Raw genomic sequence first — 18,219 nt, forward strand, 5'->3', positions numbered from 1 at the left:
AATTCAAGAGTTTAAGGTTAGTCCCCATTACGTTTTTTTGTATCTCTGTTTGAATATAGTATATGGATGGATGCGTGTGTATAAATGTATTATTATTATTATAAAATACATTGTAGAGCGCCATTCCCGAATGTGCCCTTTTTTTTTATGCTTGGGTGCTGATAAAGCGCTGGTCAGACCACTGCCATTTTTTTCCCTTCCACGAGGGGGCAGCATTTGCCTTTGTCCATGTTAGCGCTTTGTTACAGCTTTGGCTATTGCCAGCTAGCTATTAGCTGTCTATTAGCTAGCTAACTTTCTATCTATTTGAGTTATTCCGGGTTGAGTGAAAGCTGGCGCGTGTGGCTGCCGCTGCTCACCCACAGAAGAACTTATCCTGTGACTGTAAAGTGACCTTGAGAGTTTTGAAAGGCGCTTAGAAATGAAATGTATTATTATTAGTATTATTATTATTATTATTATGTGTTTTGGTTTCTTTGATTTTTTTTTTCATTTTTTTTGAGGTGAGGTTGTGTATAAGATCATATTTTTCAGTTTTAATAATGATAATAAAATATTCTTTTTTTCCTGGATATTTTTGTTTTAATATTGTAATGATTATAAAAATAATGTTTTTCAGAATATTTTCTTGTTATAAGAATATTTGTAAATGATAAAAAAATATATGTTTTTTGAAGAATATTTTTTCATAAAATAATAACCAGTTTTTCTGAATATTTTTCTTTTTTTCCTCCCACAGAGCAGGCAACATCAGGCAATGCGTGTCATGGCAACCCCCCCTGTCCTGCGGGCTATTTAAAAGGATGAGCGTGGCCGAGCAGGCGTCACATAATCTGGCGAAGATGCTTTGGCCGCAGGTGCTGCTCACACTCATGTTGTCCGGCGGGTTTTTGGTGCATTTGGGTGCCGCTGACGAGGGGGTCCTGCTTGCAGAGGCCCTCCGAGAGGACGCGCCGGCAAAGGTGGGTTGCCGCCTCCCGCATTTCATCAAAGTAGCAATGGATTTCGGCTTCACGACTTCAAGTCCATTTGTCGGTTGTCTGTTCTTGTCCTAAGAGGCTCTCCTTTTGTATTTCTTAGGCCTCGGCTCGCTGGATTTTGCTGAGGCTTATCTATGAAGTGGCGTCAAGCGACGAGGCGCCCCCCGAGCTGGACGGCGGGCCGGGCTTAATGCGGCGACATCTCCCCCTTGGCCAAAGGGAGCGCAAGGCGGGTTGCCGCAATTTCTTCTGGAAGACCTTCACCTCCTGCTGACACCACCGCGATATGATTATTGGCATTCTTCAAAATTTCACTAACCTGTTGTGTGTTAACCCCAGGCAAACGTATGCTTTGAGTTCAGTTTCATATTTGCGTCAATGTAGGAGTGAGCTTCAATGTAGGAGTGAGCTTCCACCGAGATGAGTGACAGAAGAATTAATTACGTACACATTGTAAACTTTGTTTCATTCTTCTTCTTCGTCTCTTTCTTTGTTGCTTTTGTCTTCTTCGTCTTTCTTCTTGTTTTCAATCGTCATCTTTTCATGTTTCTTCTTGGTTTCTCCTCCCTCGCACCACCACCACAGCCGCAAGCACCGGATGCTTCCCCCGCCATCTTGGTGGGGGCAGCAGGCCTCATCCTGTCTCCATGATTAAAAAACTTCTTTGTCTCCAATTTCTCGTTACTGCCTGGTTTTTCATCCAAACAAGTGATGATTCTTTTGTTTACAAATTGAGATATGTCATGGAAGATGTTCACTCGGCCTGGAAGTAACTCAGATAGAAAGCTAGCTAGCTAATAGCTGGTTGGCTGGCTATCTTCTCTATTTCGGGTTGAGTGAACGCTGGCGATTGTGGCTGCCGCTGCTCACCCACAGAAAAACTGATGCTGTGACTGGAAAGTGACCTTGAGAGTTTTGAAAGGCGCTTATAAATCAAATGTACAGTAAAGTCTCGTTATATCGATATTCAAGGGAGTCCGAAAAAATATCGATATAACCGGGACTATCGATATATCCGACCCTGTTTGCATGTAATTTTCTCCGTGCGTGCATAGAAATAGTATCGATATAACCGGGACTATCGATATATCCGATATCGATATAACGAGACTTTACTGTATTATTATTATTAAGATAGGGACCAAAGCGGCGAAATAAACATGTTTACTTTGCATCAACGTGTCCAGGTTTGTCCTTCGTCAAGTGAATGAATGATTCGTGCAAGACATTTGTCCGAAAAAGACTTTTTATTCAGTCGACCAAAAAAAAGTGGACGTGCCGCAGTACCGTCAGATCATCTTCACAGCGTTTCAAAAGGGTAAACTTCAAACAAAATGGAGGAAGTGGCCAAAGCGGTGAGGCTGATTGTGCAACTGGACACAAGAGATGGTCAACCTTCGGGCTCGGTTCACGATAACAATTTGGAGCCTTGAGCATAGAAATCTGGAGGACGGACGTTTGAAAACGATGCGACCAAACGTGTCTAAAAGCGGACCGAGGCCCAGACGTGTGTCGTCAGACCCACTTCATAGCCACCGTGTTTACCTTTGCATGTTTTGTTTTTAAATTGATATTATTTAATAGCCACAAGGGAGCACAGTCAAACCTGGGTTTTCGAACATCTCAGTTCTCGACCAATTCGGTTTTCGACTCAAAATATTTTTTTTTTATGCATCGGTTTGCAACTGAAAATGGGTTCTCGACCAAACTGAGTGCACCTGAATGCACCACTCGTCTAAACTCCGCTTCCTTATACAGTGATACCTTGGTTTACGAACTTAATTGGTTGGAGTGTGTAAGGCGAAGTGTGTATCCCAAAAATTAATTTCCCATGGGAAACTGTTAAAATGAGAATAATCCGTTCCCAGGTCCCCATAAAACATAATTTTCTACTTTCTAATTTTCTAAGCCTTAAAGGATAACCGACACATCAGAAAAACATTTTATAGCATCTAAAATACACAAAACACGCAGTATGATATTTTTAGTCAAATGCAAAACCGCAAGTGGCCAGTTTGAGAAGGCCCCGCCCCCTTGTTCGTGGTGTCACGCCAAGATGTCTTGCCATGCTCGAGAAGCAAAACAATTGGCTTCAGATTTGGAGAAGATGCTTTCTTGTTACTCATCCAGTTATGAATATGATTCAAATAGTTCTGAAGAGGAAAGCATCTTCTTCTTCTTCTTCTTTTCCTTTCGGCTTTTCCCTTACATGTTTGCAATCGATTAAATAATTTATTCTGTGTCATTTTGAGGTATCTGGGGGGTGAAATGTTGCACCCAAAAGAGACAGAAGATGTCAACTAAGCTCCGTGGAAATGGGCTGATTTTTTTCCTTAGAATTTTTGTCAGCGAATATCAAATAGTTGCTCGGCGCAACACACAACGATTTACCATCGCGTTATTTATGTGTTTTCCTTCTAATTTCGCCATTAATACGGATCAACACGAAGTTTTCAGACCAAACAAAGTACCGCAAAATGCATTGAGGTGATGAAAGGACTGCTACAGTGTGTCCTATTCTCGGTCCGGGGCGTTCCTTCCGTGACGTGACGTGACGTGAGGACCCGTCACCAACTGAAAAACAAGACTTCTGGAATATTCAGCGCGAGTCTTAAAACGTAAAATATAGCCATATGCGCTGGAATCTTTGTAAAATACGCTCAGTAGAAGTCATTTGAGGCAATTTTGCAAATTATGGACACAACTTGTCCGGAGGCGTTGGTTGTCCTTTAAAACTACACAAAATATACCTTATTTTATGTATAATAAATGTGATATGGTATTATAATTAAAGAAATAAACTGTACTGTACAATAAAGTTGTTTTATTTACCTTTGTGATGGTCGTTGATGGCTTGACGGAATAGAGTGGCCGGTTTCATTAGCATTAAAGGAATGATCCCTTGGAGGCGCTTTCTCTGCGATAATTTTACCTTGTTCCTCATCAATTGTGTTCTGTTTAGCTGGGCTGATAGCTTTTTGCATCAACCGTAAAGATGGCTTGTGCGGGTTATTTGTGGAGCCTGATTGATGGGATATTTTAACCTTGCAGTCTACACTCTGCCTTTGAACTATCAAGGTTGAAACGAGTCCAAATTTCACAGTTTTCTATCAATTTTGTCACTCTCTCTCTGTCGTCTGCCTGTCTCTTTAATGTTTATACCACCCCCCCTCACTGCTGCGTTCTTGACCAGTCACGTGGCTTTAACCGAAGACTGGGAGCGGGGAATAGAGGACAAAAAAAGTCGGCTGCCATTTTCTTTTTTAGAGAACGGCCTCACTCTCTGTCTGTAACCTTGCGCCCCTTACTGCTGCGTTCTTGACCAATCACATGGCTTTAACCGAAGACTGGGGGCTGGGAATAGACGACAAAAACAGTCGGCTGCCATTTTCTTGTTAGGAAAACGGGCTCGTTCGCCAATGACACATCCCTCATTGTGGCGCTCCGTGTCTATCCCGAAAAATCGTTTGTATGCCAAGGTAAAATTTTCATAAATGTAAAGTTTGTAAACCGAGAACTTCGTAAGCCAAGGGGTTCGTAACCGAGGTATCACTGTACGTCACTTCCTGGTGTCATGTCTCATTTTGACTGACTCATTATCCTTGTTGAATCAAGTTTTTATTAAAAAGCAGACGTGTTTGGCTGATATCTCCGCCAATCGGACGTTCTCCTTGTGTCAGTGTTTGTATTGTGTTCAGTCACGATACCAAAAAAAGCAGACAATGATTACATATAATTTAGGAATGGACTCTTGTTTTCCGATGAAAAAGAAAGTCGAAGGTTTCATACACTGCCTTAAATGTTTATGTAGTCCTAAAACTGAATATTCTGTGGGTCCTGGAATTTGAGTGAAAAATGACCAAAACCCTGGCACTGAAGGGGACACATGCATTTTTACTAGCTGTCTAGCCGGCTGGCTATCTATTAGCTAGCTATCTAAGTTTCTATCTATTTGAGTTATTCCCGGTTGAGTGAACGCTGGCGCGTGTGGCTACCGTTGCTCACCCACAGAAAAACTCATCCTGTGACTGTAAAGTGACATTGAGAGCTTTGAAAAGCACTTAGAAATGAAATGTATTATTATTATTATTATTATTATTATTATTATTATTATTATTATTATATTGATTATAATGGGAAATGTTTTGGTTTTCGAACGGGTTTCCGGAGTGGATTATGGTTGAAAACTCAGATTTGACTGCACAATGTGTATCCCGATTTCAGTTTAAAATTTTGCCTGGATCAATATTTTGTCGCCGGGGTGTATTGTTTACGTTTCAAAGCCAGAATGTTGGTTGTCACGGGGCATTTTTGTTGCCGGAACTGAAAATTTCATGGCCGCAAATAATTATGTATGCACTAGCCCGAATGTTGCGTTTTGTCCTGTGACATTTGTGGGCCACACAAGGTTGCACGTCGCCGTGTCAAGTCTGGGCCTCTCTCCACACCAACAAGTACAAGAGAGCACAAAACGGCACCCACAAGGCATAAGGCAGTCTTGATTGACAGATCATTTTCGAGTAACGCTCCAAAAAGATACCACCCTCTCCACCCCCCTGACACACATTCATTGCGGCTACAACTTCAATGTGAAATACTACATTCGTTTTTTTAACTACATTTGCACCGGTCCGGCAATGACACACCACAGTCCAAATGTATCGGTCACAGTTTTTGTCTTTTGAGGCAGTTGGGGATTTTTTGTTGTTGTTTTTTTCTGAATTGAGGTCCTTCACTCATTTGGATCAGTCACACAACATACAGACGGGCGGATAAAAAACAAAAGGACAGTGGAGACTGTTTAACCTGTGTGATGTAGACGGTGAGGAGGGGGCGGGTTCCACGGCGCATCGCCCATCAGCAGTCGGTGGAGATTTTAGCCGAGAGGTCCTGGATCCGCCGGGCGCTGCAGCCTTTGCACAGGATGTGGCCGTCCAGGGGGTAGCAGCCGCGCCCCTCACCCTCCGAGGACAGCAAGAGGCCGCATTCCTGCACAAGGGCGAGAGGAGGGGAGGGGGGTGTCAGCCCACCTTCAACGGACGGACGAGTTGCTGCACACTAGTCATGTGTCGTTCGCGAACGATCCGGTTCTTCGAGGCGGATCTCTGAAGTGAACGAAGAAAGCTGGCTCCTAACAAGGAGCCAGAAATGGGAGCCGAGTTTTTTCCCCCTCTATTCCCCGCCCCCAGTCTTTGGTTAAAGCCGCACGTGATTGGTCCAGATCCATGGTAGAGGAGGGATGGGAGAATTACAGACACACGCAGCAGTTAGGAGAAGGGGAGGGATTAGAGAAACAGAAGCACACTGTGAGTAGCACAAGAAACAAGAAAAGGGAGATGACAGAGCTTGATAGCACTACAAAGAAAAAACAAAGTGGGTAAAATGATTGGAAGTGATTTTCAGCCATTTCCAACTGTAGATGACAAAGGGATTCAGAAAGTATACTCATGCTCTCAACACAATCTATGCAATTCCAAGCAGGAAACATCCTCATTGTTGGGCTATTAAAGGCTTCTGATTCTGAAAACACTTTCTCAAAGAATCATACCAGAATCATATATGACAAAGAATGTGCTGGAGTCCAACAATGGCTCAAAAAAGTCACCACAGGGAAAGTGAAAGTTAGTGGATGCTCTTTGTGCACATATAAATAAAGCCATCCATCCCTCTATTTTCCGTACCGCTTATTCCTCATTAGGGTCGCCGGAGCCTATCTCAGCTGTCTTTGGGCACGAGGCGGGGGACACCCTGAATTGGTTGCCAGCCAATCGCAGGGCACACAAAGACATACAACAGTTACTCTCACACTCACACCTAGGGACAATTTGGAGTGGTCAATCTGCCTGCCATGCATGTTTTTGGAGTGTGGGAGGAAACCGGAGGACCCGGAGAAAACCCACGCAGATTCGGGGAGAACATGCAAACTCCACACAGGGAGGCCGGAACGGGACGCGAACCGGCAACCTCTGCACTGTAAAGCCGGTGTGCTAACCACTCGACTACCGGGCCGCCCGGGAAATAAAGCCATATAAATAAAAACATTTGATATAATCTATTTTTACATAAGTAATTCATTTTTCACACGATTTTTGCCAGTTAATTAATTTAAGCAACACAAAAACAAACAAACTGAGGAGCCATTTGGGAGCCAAAAGAGCCGTATCTTTTTAGCGAGCCGAGCCAAAAGAATCGGCTCTTTGAAAGGAGCTGGAATTCCTATCACTACTGGACGCGACTCACCTCGCAGACGTAACAGTGGACGTGAAAGCTTCGATCCAGCGCCACGATCCTCACCGTCTCCTCCCGACCCGCATCGGGCATGATGGGCTCGCCGCACACGGAGCAGCGAGGCGCATACTTCCTGTCAAGCAGGGGAAAGGGACAGGTTAGCGCCTTTGGGTCAAAGCGCCTCTTTTTTGGCGCCTGTTACCTGTGAAAGTCGTCGATGCAGTGAATCTGCGAGGCGGCGTCCACGGTGAAGGGGACACCGTCTAAGCAGCCGTGACACACCACGCAGGTAAAACAGCGAGGGTGGTACGCCTTGCCCATGGCGCGCAGGATGCGGTCCAGAATTGGCTTGCGGCACTTGGAACACTGCTCAAGGGTACTCTGGCGATGGCAGAGGGGAGAGACAAAAACAGGCTGTCTTTTGAAATGGTTTTTTTTGTTTTATTTGGGTTTGAGGTAAGTTATTTTTGTTTTAAGCAAAAGGCGTCAGGCTTATTTTTTGGCAGCAGGCCACATTGTCGTTACGGTTCCTTCTCGGGGGGGGGTTAGTAATTTGGGGTCTGAAACAACGTTTGCGCCCGGGACGTGCAACTTTTACATTGGGCGTACAACTTACTAAACGTCTTCGCCCAGGTGGCTGACAACGTTTTCAAGGAAAAAAAAAAAGAAAGATTTTTTTTTCCAAATCAAACGTTTGCTTTATTAAATAAAGCACACACCTGGGTGCACCTTATACCCTGGGAAATACGGTACTTTTCACGTTTTTACAAAGGGGGCCAGATTTGGTGTGTTAAATATGTAGGGGGGGGGGCAACCTTGGTGGACGTTCTTGACATACAACAGCAATTAATTGAAATAAATCCCTTCTCATTGACCTCTTTAAAAACAGCCGCCGTCTCTTTAAAAATGAAGTAGGTTGTTACGTATTTCAGTGAAGAAATAGTGCCAATTTCCAACCATCCTCGGCCCTCACAGTTAACTTGCCTTCATTGGTCGCCATTTTAGGAAATTGGGGGGCTCATTCAGTCAATTACTCAAAAACAAATTTGCATATTGAAATTGAATTGACAATTGGAAATGTAATACTCACTTGACTTTTTTCAACATTTTAATGAACTTTTTTGTATTGTGTTCTTTTGTTGATTATCGCCCTATTAGAAAATTTAGAAAATTGCCATTTTAGAATGTATTTTTAATTGAGAAAAATCACTGTTTTTGAATTTGTTTTTATTTAGAAAAACGTCATTTGAGATAATTTCTAAACATTTAGAAAATCGCCATTTTAGAAAAACAATTGAAAAAGTTATAAAATCGGCATTTTAGAAAAAAAAATACATTTAGAAAATCTCCATTTTAGTAAATTGGGGGGCACGTTGGGTCAATGAGTCATCGTAATTTTCTGTTCCTACTTGAGCCTCTAGATTAGGGGTGTCAAAGTCATTTTTTGCCGCGGGCCACATTGTAGTTATGCTTTCCTCTCGAGGGCCGTTATGAATTTGGGGAAGCCATTAGAATGTTTAATCCCCTCCACATATTACATATATTGCGCACAACAACTTCATGAATAACTAGTTTTCACACCTGAAGTCAAGATTAATGACTGTTATGGTACAATTTGAAATTTGGGTTTGGAAGCAAGCATCATGGAATTTCAGTTTGATTTGGTTTCGTGGGCCGAATAAAATGAGGTGGCGAGCCAGATTTGGTCCCCGAGCCTCGACTTTGACACACGGTTTTAAGCAAAAGGTCACCCACTAAAAGGCCTTGGTGCTTGTGAAACCCGGTCGAGTTGAGTTATTTTGTCGATTCTAATGGCGTTCGACAGCCAGAAGGCAACGCAGCAAACCAGCGGGCACGGCGGCGGTTGTCTCACAATGTAGCAAGTCTCGCAGTAGCTCTTCTTGTCCAAGGCGTAGAACGGCTGCCCCCGTAGTCGGGCGTGGCAGGTGACGCAGGTGAAGCACTCCACGTGGAACACCTGCTCCATGGCGACGCAGCCGCTGCCATCGCCCACCACGTCGTCGCCGCAGCCGGCGCAGCGCCCTGCGAAGAGGTGGCGAGAAGGGGCTAAAAGCTTTTCGGGCACGCCTCCCCCAGGTGGGCTGAGCTCTCCCACGGGCCTACCGAAATAGTCCTCAGCTGGCGGATGGTTCATATCATAGACCAGCTTCTTGGTGAGGCGATCCAACTCCTCTTCGGGGCGGGGTGGCGCTGCTCCATGCTGCAACAAAACAAAAAAAAAAAACAACAACGCACAAATCAATGACAGGCATTTGGTTCCGCCGCCGAAATATCCGAATCGTGGACGGCACCGACTTTTAGGCATCTAGAAGGCATCGGTGAGCAGACAGTTGATCGGAAATTCAGCAAAAAGTGAAGGAAATGCAAAAAAGAAACGACAGACTCAGCTCATTTTGTTGTAGAACAAAAACAGAGTCCCAATTACCGTATTTCTCGGTGTATAAGGTGCATCCTAAAGCCTTGATTTTCTTGAAAAGATGACCTTATACAGCTAACCGGCTAGCTAGCCAATAGATAGCTAACAGATAGCCAGCCAGCTAGCTAGCCAATAATAATATAATAATAATCAGAATCAGAAATACTTTATTCGTCCCACAATATTAATAATAATAAAATAATAATAATAATAATAATAATAATACATTTGATTTCTAAGCGCCTTTCAAAACTCTCAAGGTCACTTTCCAGTCACATGATCAGTTTTTCTGTGGGGAAAAAAAGCGGCAGCCATACGCACCAGCGTTCACTCAACCCGGAAGTAACTCAAATAGACAGAAAGCTAGCTAGCTAGCTATTAGATAGCCATTAGATAGCCAGCCAAATAGCTATCTAGCTAGCTAATAAATAGCTAACTGATAGCAAGCCAGATAGTGGCTGGCTAGCTAGCTATCTGGCTATCTGTTAGCTGGCTAGCTAACTTTCTATCTATTTGAGTCATTCCAGGTTGAGTGAACGCTGGCGCATGTGGCTGCCGCTGCTCACCCACAGAAAAAAACGTATCCTGTGGCTGTAAAGTGACCTTGAGAGTTTTGAAAGGCGCTTATAAATGAAATGTATTATCATTAGTATGATAAAGTACAGTGGAACCTTGGTTTACGAACTTAATTGGTTCCCAGACAGTGTGTAAGGTGAAAAGTGTGTATCCCAAAAATTAATTTCCCCTAGGAAACCATTAAAATGACAATAATCTGTTCCCAGGTCCCCATAAAACATAATTTTCTACTTTCTAATATTCTAAGCCGTAAAACTACACAAAATAGACCTTATTTTATGTAGAATAAATGTATTTACCTTCGTGATGGTTGTTAATGGCTTGATGGAATGGAGTGTCCGGTTTTGTCAGCATTAAACACTTGATGAGGAACATAGGCTTCTTTCACCATCTTGAGGAATGATCCCTTGTAGGTGCTTTCTCTGTGATAATTGTATCTAGTTCATCAATTGTGATCTGTTTAGCTGGGTTGATAGCTTTTTGCATCAAGTGTACAGATGACTTGTGCGGGTTATTTGTGGAGCCTGATTGATGGGATATTTTAACTGTTTTCTATCCATTTTCTCACTATTCTCACACTATCACTGTTGTTTTTTTTGTTTCAAGCTCTGTCATCTCCCTTTCGTGTGTGTGTGTGTGTGTTTTCTCACTCTCTCTCTCTTTCTGCCTCTTTAATGTTTAACCTCTGCACCCCCACTGCTGGATTCTTGACCAATCACATGGCTTTAACCGAAGACGCCATTTTGTTTTTTGGAGAACGGCGTCACTCTCTCTGTCTGTAACCCCATTCCCCACTGCTGCGTTCTTGACCAATCACGTGGCTTTAACCGAAGACTGGGGGCGGGCAATAGAGGACAAAAACAGTGCCCACCATTTTCTTGTGAGGAAAACGGGCTCGTTCGCGAACGACACATCACTCATTGTGGCAGCTCCGTGTGTATCCTGAAAAATAGTTTGTCTGACAAGGTAAATTTTTCATAAATGTAACGTTCGTAAGCCGAAAAGTTCGTAAGCCAAGGGGTTCGTAAACCGAGGTTTCACTGTAGTTAAAAAGTGCTTTTAAAACGTTGTTTCCTAGACTCGGAATGGATTAAAAAATTTCATTGATTATAATGGGAAATATTTGTTTTGGTCAAAAACTCAGGTTGGACTGTATGTTGTTCTGCTACTTATTCCTTTCCTCAATTTGGTGCTGTGAATTGTGAATTTCTACATTGTGCGACGAATAAAGGTTGTCTGATCTTGAAAACCCAGGTGAGTGGAAAATGTGCAGCCGCCACCAACCTTGCCACACGGGTAAGCAGGACTGAGCGGCGCTCCCACTTGAGGATGTTCCGCCCCCCTTTTGGACGAGGCCACCTGGGCGCCTCGACCCCTCCGCATCTCCTGGAACGGCGCCACGGGATGCGGTGCCAACCAATCTGGCGCGGGATGTCCACGAGGGGGCGTCGGAGGCGCATAGGCCTGCTCGGCCCGTCGCCCTGTCTGCGAGTAGGCGACGGGCTGGGCGGTCTTGACCTGCACGCTGAACCTGGGACCGGCGGGAACAGAGGTGGTGGCATAGGATGCCGGCACGGGCTGTGGGTAGGCGGCGCGCACGTCCCGCTGATGCGACGCGGCGTACGGACAAGGTCGGCGCTCGCCGTAAGAGGACGATGGGCAATAAATGCTCTGCGGGTGAGGAGGGTAACTCGCGTCATAGCCATCTGCCGCCGGGTATTTGTCGTAAGGCACGTTGTCGTACAGCTGTGGAAATCAAAGGAGGCGTCCATTTCTCTTTTCTCTGAGAGGGCAGCCCGTTCGCTTATTCGGCGACATACTTGCGCGCACGAGTCCTGCGGGCGCCCGTCCAGGTCAGCCAGCATGGCGGTGAGTGAGTCGATCTCGGCGTCGATCTTGGAGTGATGGGCGTTGTCGGAGCCGCGCTGCTGAATGGAGAACAGGTTCAGCGATCAATTAAAAAAAATTAAAAACAAATCAAGAAAGGATTTGCGGGCGACGTCGACGAGGCACCTACGATCGAGTCGTAGCCGTCCCCGTGGCCGATCCACTTGTGCTCGTCTTGCGAGGGCGGGGAATAGTGATGGACATGTGAGTGATGAATGGGCCCACCTTAGCCACAAAAAACAGCAGGGATGGGGAAATCGTCCATTTTTTCACACTTCTACTTGTAAGGACAAACATTTTTTGGGAGGGCGAAGGGTGGGCAACCACCCACCCCCAAAGTCTTACCCGTGGGTCTGGCTGCCATGTACCTCATCGCAATCCCATCGGCTCCCGCTCCGTTGTGGTCGTAAGGATTGTATTTGGGCCGGAAGTCAGGCGCGGCCTTCTTGTTGGGGGTGCGGCAGACGGGCGAGCCCGCAGGGCGAATCATCTGGGGGGCGGCCCGCTCGGGGCTATCCAGAGCCCCCGGTGGCAGCCATGTAGGATCGGACATGGCGGGATTCTGAGGGGTAACACGGGAGGGCCAATGAGTCCAGCGGAAGGGGAATCTTTGGGTTTCCCCTGCCAACAGCAGCTCAAACAATGGACTTTGGGGGCAGGAAGGTAAAATCCAGTCGGAAAGGTTTGGGGATTTCCAGCAACCCCCCCACCCCTACGCCCCCAATAACATTAGTGCGCACACGCAGCTGCGACTTTCGCACCCCCGCCACCCACAATGCTTATTGTCTTTGGCTGTTGACGGCAGCAGAGCAAGTGTTTGCAAAATAGGAAATGTTGTGTCACGTTACCACCTGGGCGCGAACAATGTCATCCCTGAATGTGTGCTACGTTCTGGATTCAAAAGCAGTGGTGGGAATTCAGCAGTCACTCACTGATTGGGAGAATTGGGCCACCGAGCCGCCATAAACGCGCATGGCTAAGAGGATTATGACCCAAAAAAACAAAACACCAACAACAATGCCACGACTCAAACTGTCAGCATCGACACTTTTTATGTCATTTCAAACTCTGCCCTGACCTGGCGTTTGAAAAGTTGAGTAAATAATTGACAAAATGCCTGACAACTTATCTATATCATTTTTTCTACTTATAGCTAGCTAGGTAGATGAATCAATTAACAATATGCTTGGGAAGTAACGCGTGTAACGGCTTTAGTTTATGTATAGCGAAGACGCTACTAATGTCTTTAAAATGATATGCGAATTGCAACCTATAGAACTGGTATAGTGTCGATTGAATAGCTTTTTATTTGAATTTGGTTTTATTTTAATACCGTAAGGGTAGAAATTAATCAGAATTCAAAATGAAAATACACGAGCAGAGATTTGACGATTGATGGGTAACAAGAGGAAGCCGGTGATTTTTCAGTTTCTTTCGAAGTAATATTCCGTCACACGGAACCGCGCACATATAAAATTAGACCGAGATATACCGCCGGGAAATAATGTACAGCTAATTGTATGTGTCGTGTTGGCAATGTAAAAAAGAGACCCTCAGAGTGGAAGTAAAATTATGTCACTTTTATTTTGAAGGATTCGGCTAACAGCTTGTAGCTCGTTCCGGGTAGCATTGTTTATGCGTTGTACAAACAGTGGTAAAACCAACAAGAACATTCAAATCAGCCCGAGTTAACCAAAATAATGCGACTCTACTGTGAAAATGAGTCGCAAAGACAACAAAAACAAACCCAAACGAACATGACGACGTTGACGTTGCTTGCAGGCTAAGTTGACAACACGCGATCAAATTCAACTAGAGCAGTCAAACGATGACGACAGAACGGCTGCTTACCACCACAAACGGCGATGGGCAAAAGCAGCAGTCGCGGCGGCGGCTTCCATGAAAGCTCGCGGGTGGAAACGAGGTTCTCCACTTTTTGGTGGGCGAGCGAGCGTCGTTGACCTCCTTTCGCCTCGGATCCGGGGAAAGCCCAAGGGAAAGCAAGGGGGCCCTCTTCCCTCTTCCCTCTTCCCCTTTCTCGGCGGACGGGAGCCACGCGCTCAATCGGAAAAGCTAGAGACCCGGCTCACGTGTGAGACGTCATCGACTGCGCGCCGATGGCAGCGCAACTGGCGAAAACTCGAAAAATCAAAACTTGGGCCAGGCGACGACTGAAATGCAACACAGGGTCACGCTGTTAAGGGGTACGGCGAGGGGATTGAGTTGTCATCACGCACAAATAAAGAGTTCTTAAAAAAACATTTTCAAAATAAAAAGCTATATAGAATTACACGTGAGAATGAATTCCTGACTTAACCCGAGTTTGTTTCGAAGCACCAGAAAGCAACCATCGTTGTGGACCGGAGGCTGTTTAGGAGGGGGGTAGCAAAAACAATTCCTACAACAAACTATAAACTAAAAACAAAGACAATAGACAGAAATAGACAAAAAAAGTGTACAACTAAAAGTAGAATGCCATGCTGAAATAGTAAAAATGGATATGAAGAGGAATTTGAATGCGGGGCGGTGGTGGGGGCTTGCCGAACGTTCAGCAGGAGGTCATTCCAAAGGGAGGGAGCAGCAACTGAGAGGACTCAACCCCCCCTTTGGCTCCACTTGGGTGTCGTACCCCGATTAGTCTCCTGAAGCACCAGGTAGGAGTGCCGAGAGGTCAGGTGGGCCATTTCAAGTTTGGGTAACAAATCATATAATTTTCAAAAGAACTGTATTGGGATCCAGACTATGAGTGACGCGTTCCTTCTTCACACAATAAGCGGACAAGAGGGGAGTGGCAGCGTTCTGGGCCAACTGGAGACAGTTGATAGAGTATTAAAATGCCTTCCTGTCATTCAGCCCAATTTGACAATGGCCCCGATTCGCAGTTCTAGTCTTGAATCGCGATCGAGTTCAAGACCCGAGTTGAAGACTGCTCATGTGATAAGGAGCCATAGGGCCCAAGACTGCATTGTGGAATGGCCAACGATCACTGGGATTCTATTTTCTTTTTAATTCTGAGATGATCTCCCAGATTTTTGGATGAAGGTTAATGTATTGCGCAAATACATCCCCATTTCCAAAATTGCGAGATTTCAGGTGTACACACTTGAAAGGGAAATTTTTGAATTTTAGGGTCGAAAGGTCATGTCTTTGAGACTTGAGATTTCGAGATATTTCAAGTGCATCATGTTTTGGAGATGATCTTATCTCATTTTCATCCACCCGCATGAGCTGGCCCGGAAGTCTCTGTCGAAAGTTTGCCAACGGGGCAGATCGGATAGCTTGCGCCTGTTGGAGAGCAGTGTTTCGTAGGGGTTTCCCTTTTTCCGGGTCGCGCTCATCCGCCTTCGTCACAATGCCCGGAAGTGGGCCATGGCGCCTCTGTTTTCTTTCCTTCGCATGCTCGCCTTTGACGACCGCTGCTGTTTTTTGGGGTGGCCAAACTTTTCCGTTTGGATGTCCGCCATCTGAAAAAAAAGGAAGGACCAAAGGGCCACTCGCAAATGTGGCCAAGTTTCGAAATATGCCAAAGTTACTCGAGAAAGTTGTTGCGTCGTCATTGATCTACAGGAGTGACCTCGGGATGTCGTTAGGGCTTGGAAAATGGAGTCGGATGGTGCCTAAAAGAGGCAAGGGTAGTCCACACTGAAGGGGTCTCACTCCCTGAAGGAACAATAGCAGACTTTGAAAACAGCTACAAGTACATTCGGTATACCACAAGCCAATGGCAACCTCAAACTGGCAACAAGTATCTCCAGCGGGTGAGGCAAGTCCTAAGAAGCCAGCTCAGTGGCAAGAACAAGACCCGGGCAATAAACAGCTATGCCCTGCCAGTGATCAGATACCCTGCAGGAATAAAAAGGTGGCCAAAAAAGAGATTGAGACCACGGATGTTAAGACCCGAAAGCTCCTAACCATAAATGGAGGGTTCCATCCCAAATTCAGCACCCTGAGACTGTACACAAGCCTTTAATAAGGGGTCCGGGGACTAGTGAGTGTGAGAGCCATTGTCCAGGATGAAACACCGAAGCTCAATGAATACATCAAAGAGACCCTCCAACGGATGATGTACTCACAGAATGTCTCACACAATGGGGAACACAGGATGAGATGTTGTAAGAGGGACCATAATGGGACCTTACACGGGATATACCACCGAACTATAACTGAAGTCGCTGATCTCAAAAAGTCCCGGTGGCTAGAGAAGCCCAGTGGCTAAAGAGGACTGGACTAAAGGACAGCACAGAGGCACTCATCCTGGTTGTTCAAGAGCAGGCCCTGAACACCAGAGCCATAGAGGCACGGATATACCATACCAGACAAGACCCAAGGTATAGGTTGTGCAAAGAGGTACCCGAGACAATTCAACACATAACTGCAGGGTGTAAGATGCTGGCAAGGAAAGCTTACATGGAGCGCCACAATCAGGTGGCTGGTATAGTCTATGAAACATCTGTGCGGAGTATGGACTGGAAACCCAAAGGTCAAAATGGGAAACACCTCCCAAGGTGGTAGAAAATGACCGAGCAAAGATCCTGTGGGACTTCCAGATACAGACTGACAAGATGGTAATGGCCAACCAACCAGATATCGTGGTCACAGATAAAAGGCAGAGGACAGCCGTTGTCGGGGATGTAGCGGTCCCAAGTGATGGAAACATCAGAAAGAAGGAACATGAGAAACTAGAGAAATACCAAGGGATCAGAGACGAGTTGGAGAGAGCCTGGAAGTTGAAGGTGACAGTCGTGCATGTGGTGGTCGGAGCACTCGGGGCAGTGACCCCCAAACTAGACGAGTGGTTGAAACAGATCCCGGGAACAACATCGGACATCTTGGTCCAGAAAAGCGGAGTGCTGGGAACAGCATGGATACTGTGCAGAACCCTTAAGCTTCCTGGCCTCTGGTAGAGGACCCAAGCTAAAATGGTGGACGGACACCACCCAAGGGAGGTGAGACGAGGATTTTATTCATACTGTATATATATATATATATATATCTGAAAACTGTAAAACTTAAGAACAGTGACATTGAGATTTTGTGTGAGGCTGTCTCACACTCCGTTGTCATTTGTTTTGGTTGGTGATTGTTGAGCTCTCGTCACCTTTCTCCTCCCTCGTCTCCTGTCGCCTTTATTATTGACGGATGTCCTGCGTAGGCATTTTCATTCACGTCTCGGAGCAGCTTTGCCGGATGCATTGAAATAAAAATAAAGAAATAAATAAATAAGGGTGTGCATGTGGGTTGTGATGGAGGTGGTGGTGGGGGTTTGTTTCCTTCACATCTGTCGGCTTCATTTCGCTCAAAGCAAGGAAAATGTTGTTTTTCACCATCAAGGAGAAGGTGTCCCTCGTTTAGAGGCGACGGCGTTGTCTCGCTTCCTTCCGTTTGGATCTCATCGCACCCCCTACCCCGGCTGAACAGTTGAACTAATTCTTTACCGTGGGTGGGCCATATTGTAGTTACAGTTTCCTCTCAGGGGCTGTTCTGAATTTGGGGAAACCATTCAAATGTTTCATATTACATACAGAGCGCACCACAACACATTAATGAATAACTAGTTTTCAAATCTGAAGTCAAAAATACTGACTGTTATTGTGGTTTACATTCGACAATTTGAAATTTAGGTTTGAACTTTAGCAAGCATCATGAAATTGCACACGTACATTATCCCGTGACTGTAAAGTGTACTTGAGACTTTTGAAAGGCGCTTAGAAATTGAACGTACATTAAAAGCATCGTGGAAAAAGGGAGTTCACGTGGGTTCTAGCAGAAAACGCAAACATTGCATTGTGCAAAATGACAAACAGTGTATGGACAAACGACCAAATGGAGCAAAATCATCAGCAAGGGATATTTACGCTAAATTAAGCAAGGGAGCATTTGTGGTAGGTTCATCCTTAATAAAAAAATCCTTAATTCTTTGCAACAATGTTTTTTTTTTCAATTAGTCGTATTTTTGTGTGTGAAGTTGTCAAAAATGGACCAGGCAACTTTATGGCTGGGCAGGCAACTTTTCAGAGTTGTCTGCCCTGGTGTCCGGTAACATTTTGTCATGAGTTTCGGACACTGTTATTGACGAAGACCATGTCCAGCGTTTCCCACAACAACAAGAAC

At 45.2% G+C, this 18,219-nt stretch overlaps 2 protein-coding genes across 3 annotated transcripts; one reads left to right on the forward strand and one right to left on the reverse strand.

Moving 5' to 3' along the window:
- The first annotated feature begins 578 nt into the window (after window positions 1-578).
- On the forward strand, window positions 579-1,577 carry sst5 (somatostatin 5). The gene is made up of 2 exons (XM_089018359.1): window positions 579-962; window positions 1,081-1,577. The coding sequence occupies exons 1-2, from the start codon at window positions 804-806 to the stop codon at window positions 1,252-1,254; spliced, it is 333 nt and encodes a 110-aa protein (XP_088874485.1). The 5' UTR covers window positions 579-803; the 3' UTR covers window positions 1,255-1,577.
- Window positions 1,578-2,208: 631 nt separating this feature from the next.
- trip6 (thyroid hormone receptor interactor 6) lies at window positions 2,209-14,351 on the reverse strand. Of its 2 annotated transcripts, none has more exons than XM_088990894.1 (10): window positions 13,960-14,351; window positions 12,454-12,670; window positions 12,239-12,333; window positions 12,042-12,146; window positions 11,506-11,967; window positions 9,333-9,429; window positions 9,082-9,251; window positions 7,411-7,589; window positions 7,221-7,341; window positions 2,209-5,969 (listed from the first exon to the last, which is right to left on the reverse strand). In XM_088990894.1, exons 2-10 carry the CDS (start codon window positions 12,659-12,661, stop codon window positions 5,838-5,840), a joined length of 1,569 nt encoding a protein of 522 aa, XP_088847020.1. In that variant the 5' UTR covers window positions 12,662-12,670; window positions 13,960-14,351; the 3' UTR covers window positions 2,209-5,837. The 2 variants fall into 2 exon arrangements, with proteins under 2 accessions (XP_088847020.1, XP_088847018.1); XM_088990892.1 differs by having other exon boundaries at window positions 12,042-12,149.
- Window positions 14,352-18,219: the final 3,868 nt, after the last annotated feature.

Source organism: Hippocampus bargibanti, linkage group LG02, assembly GCF_051943395.1.
Source record: "Hippocampus bargibanti isolate YZ-2025 linkage group LG02, ASM5194339v1, whole genome shotgun sequence".
In the NCBI taxonomy this organism is placed as follows: domain Eukaryota; kingdom Metazoa; phylum Chordata; class Actinopteri; order Syngnathiformes; family Syngnathidae; genus Hippocampus; species Hippocampus bargibanti.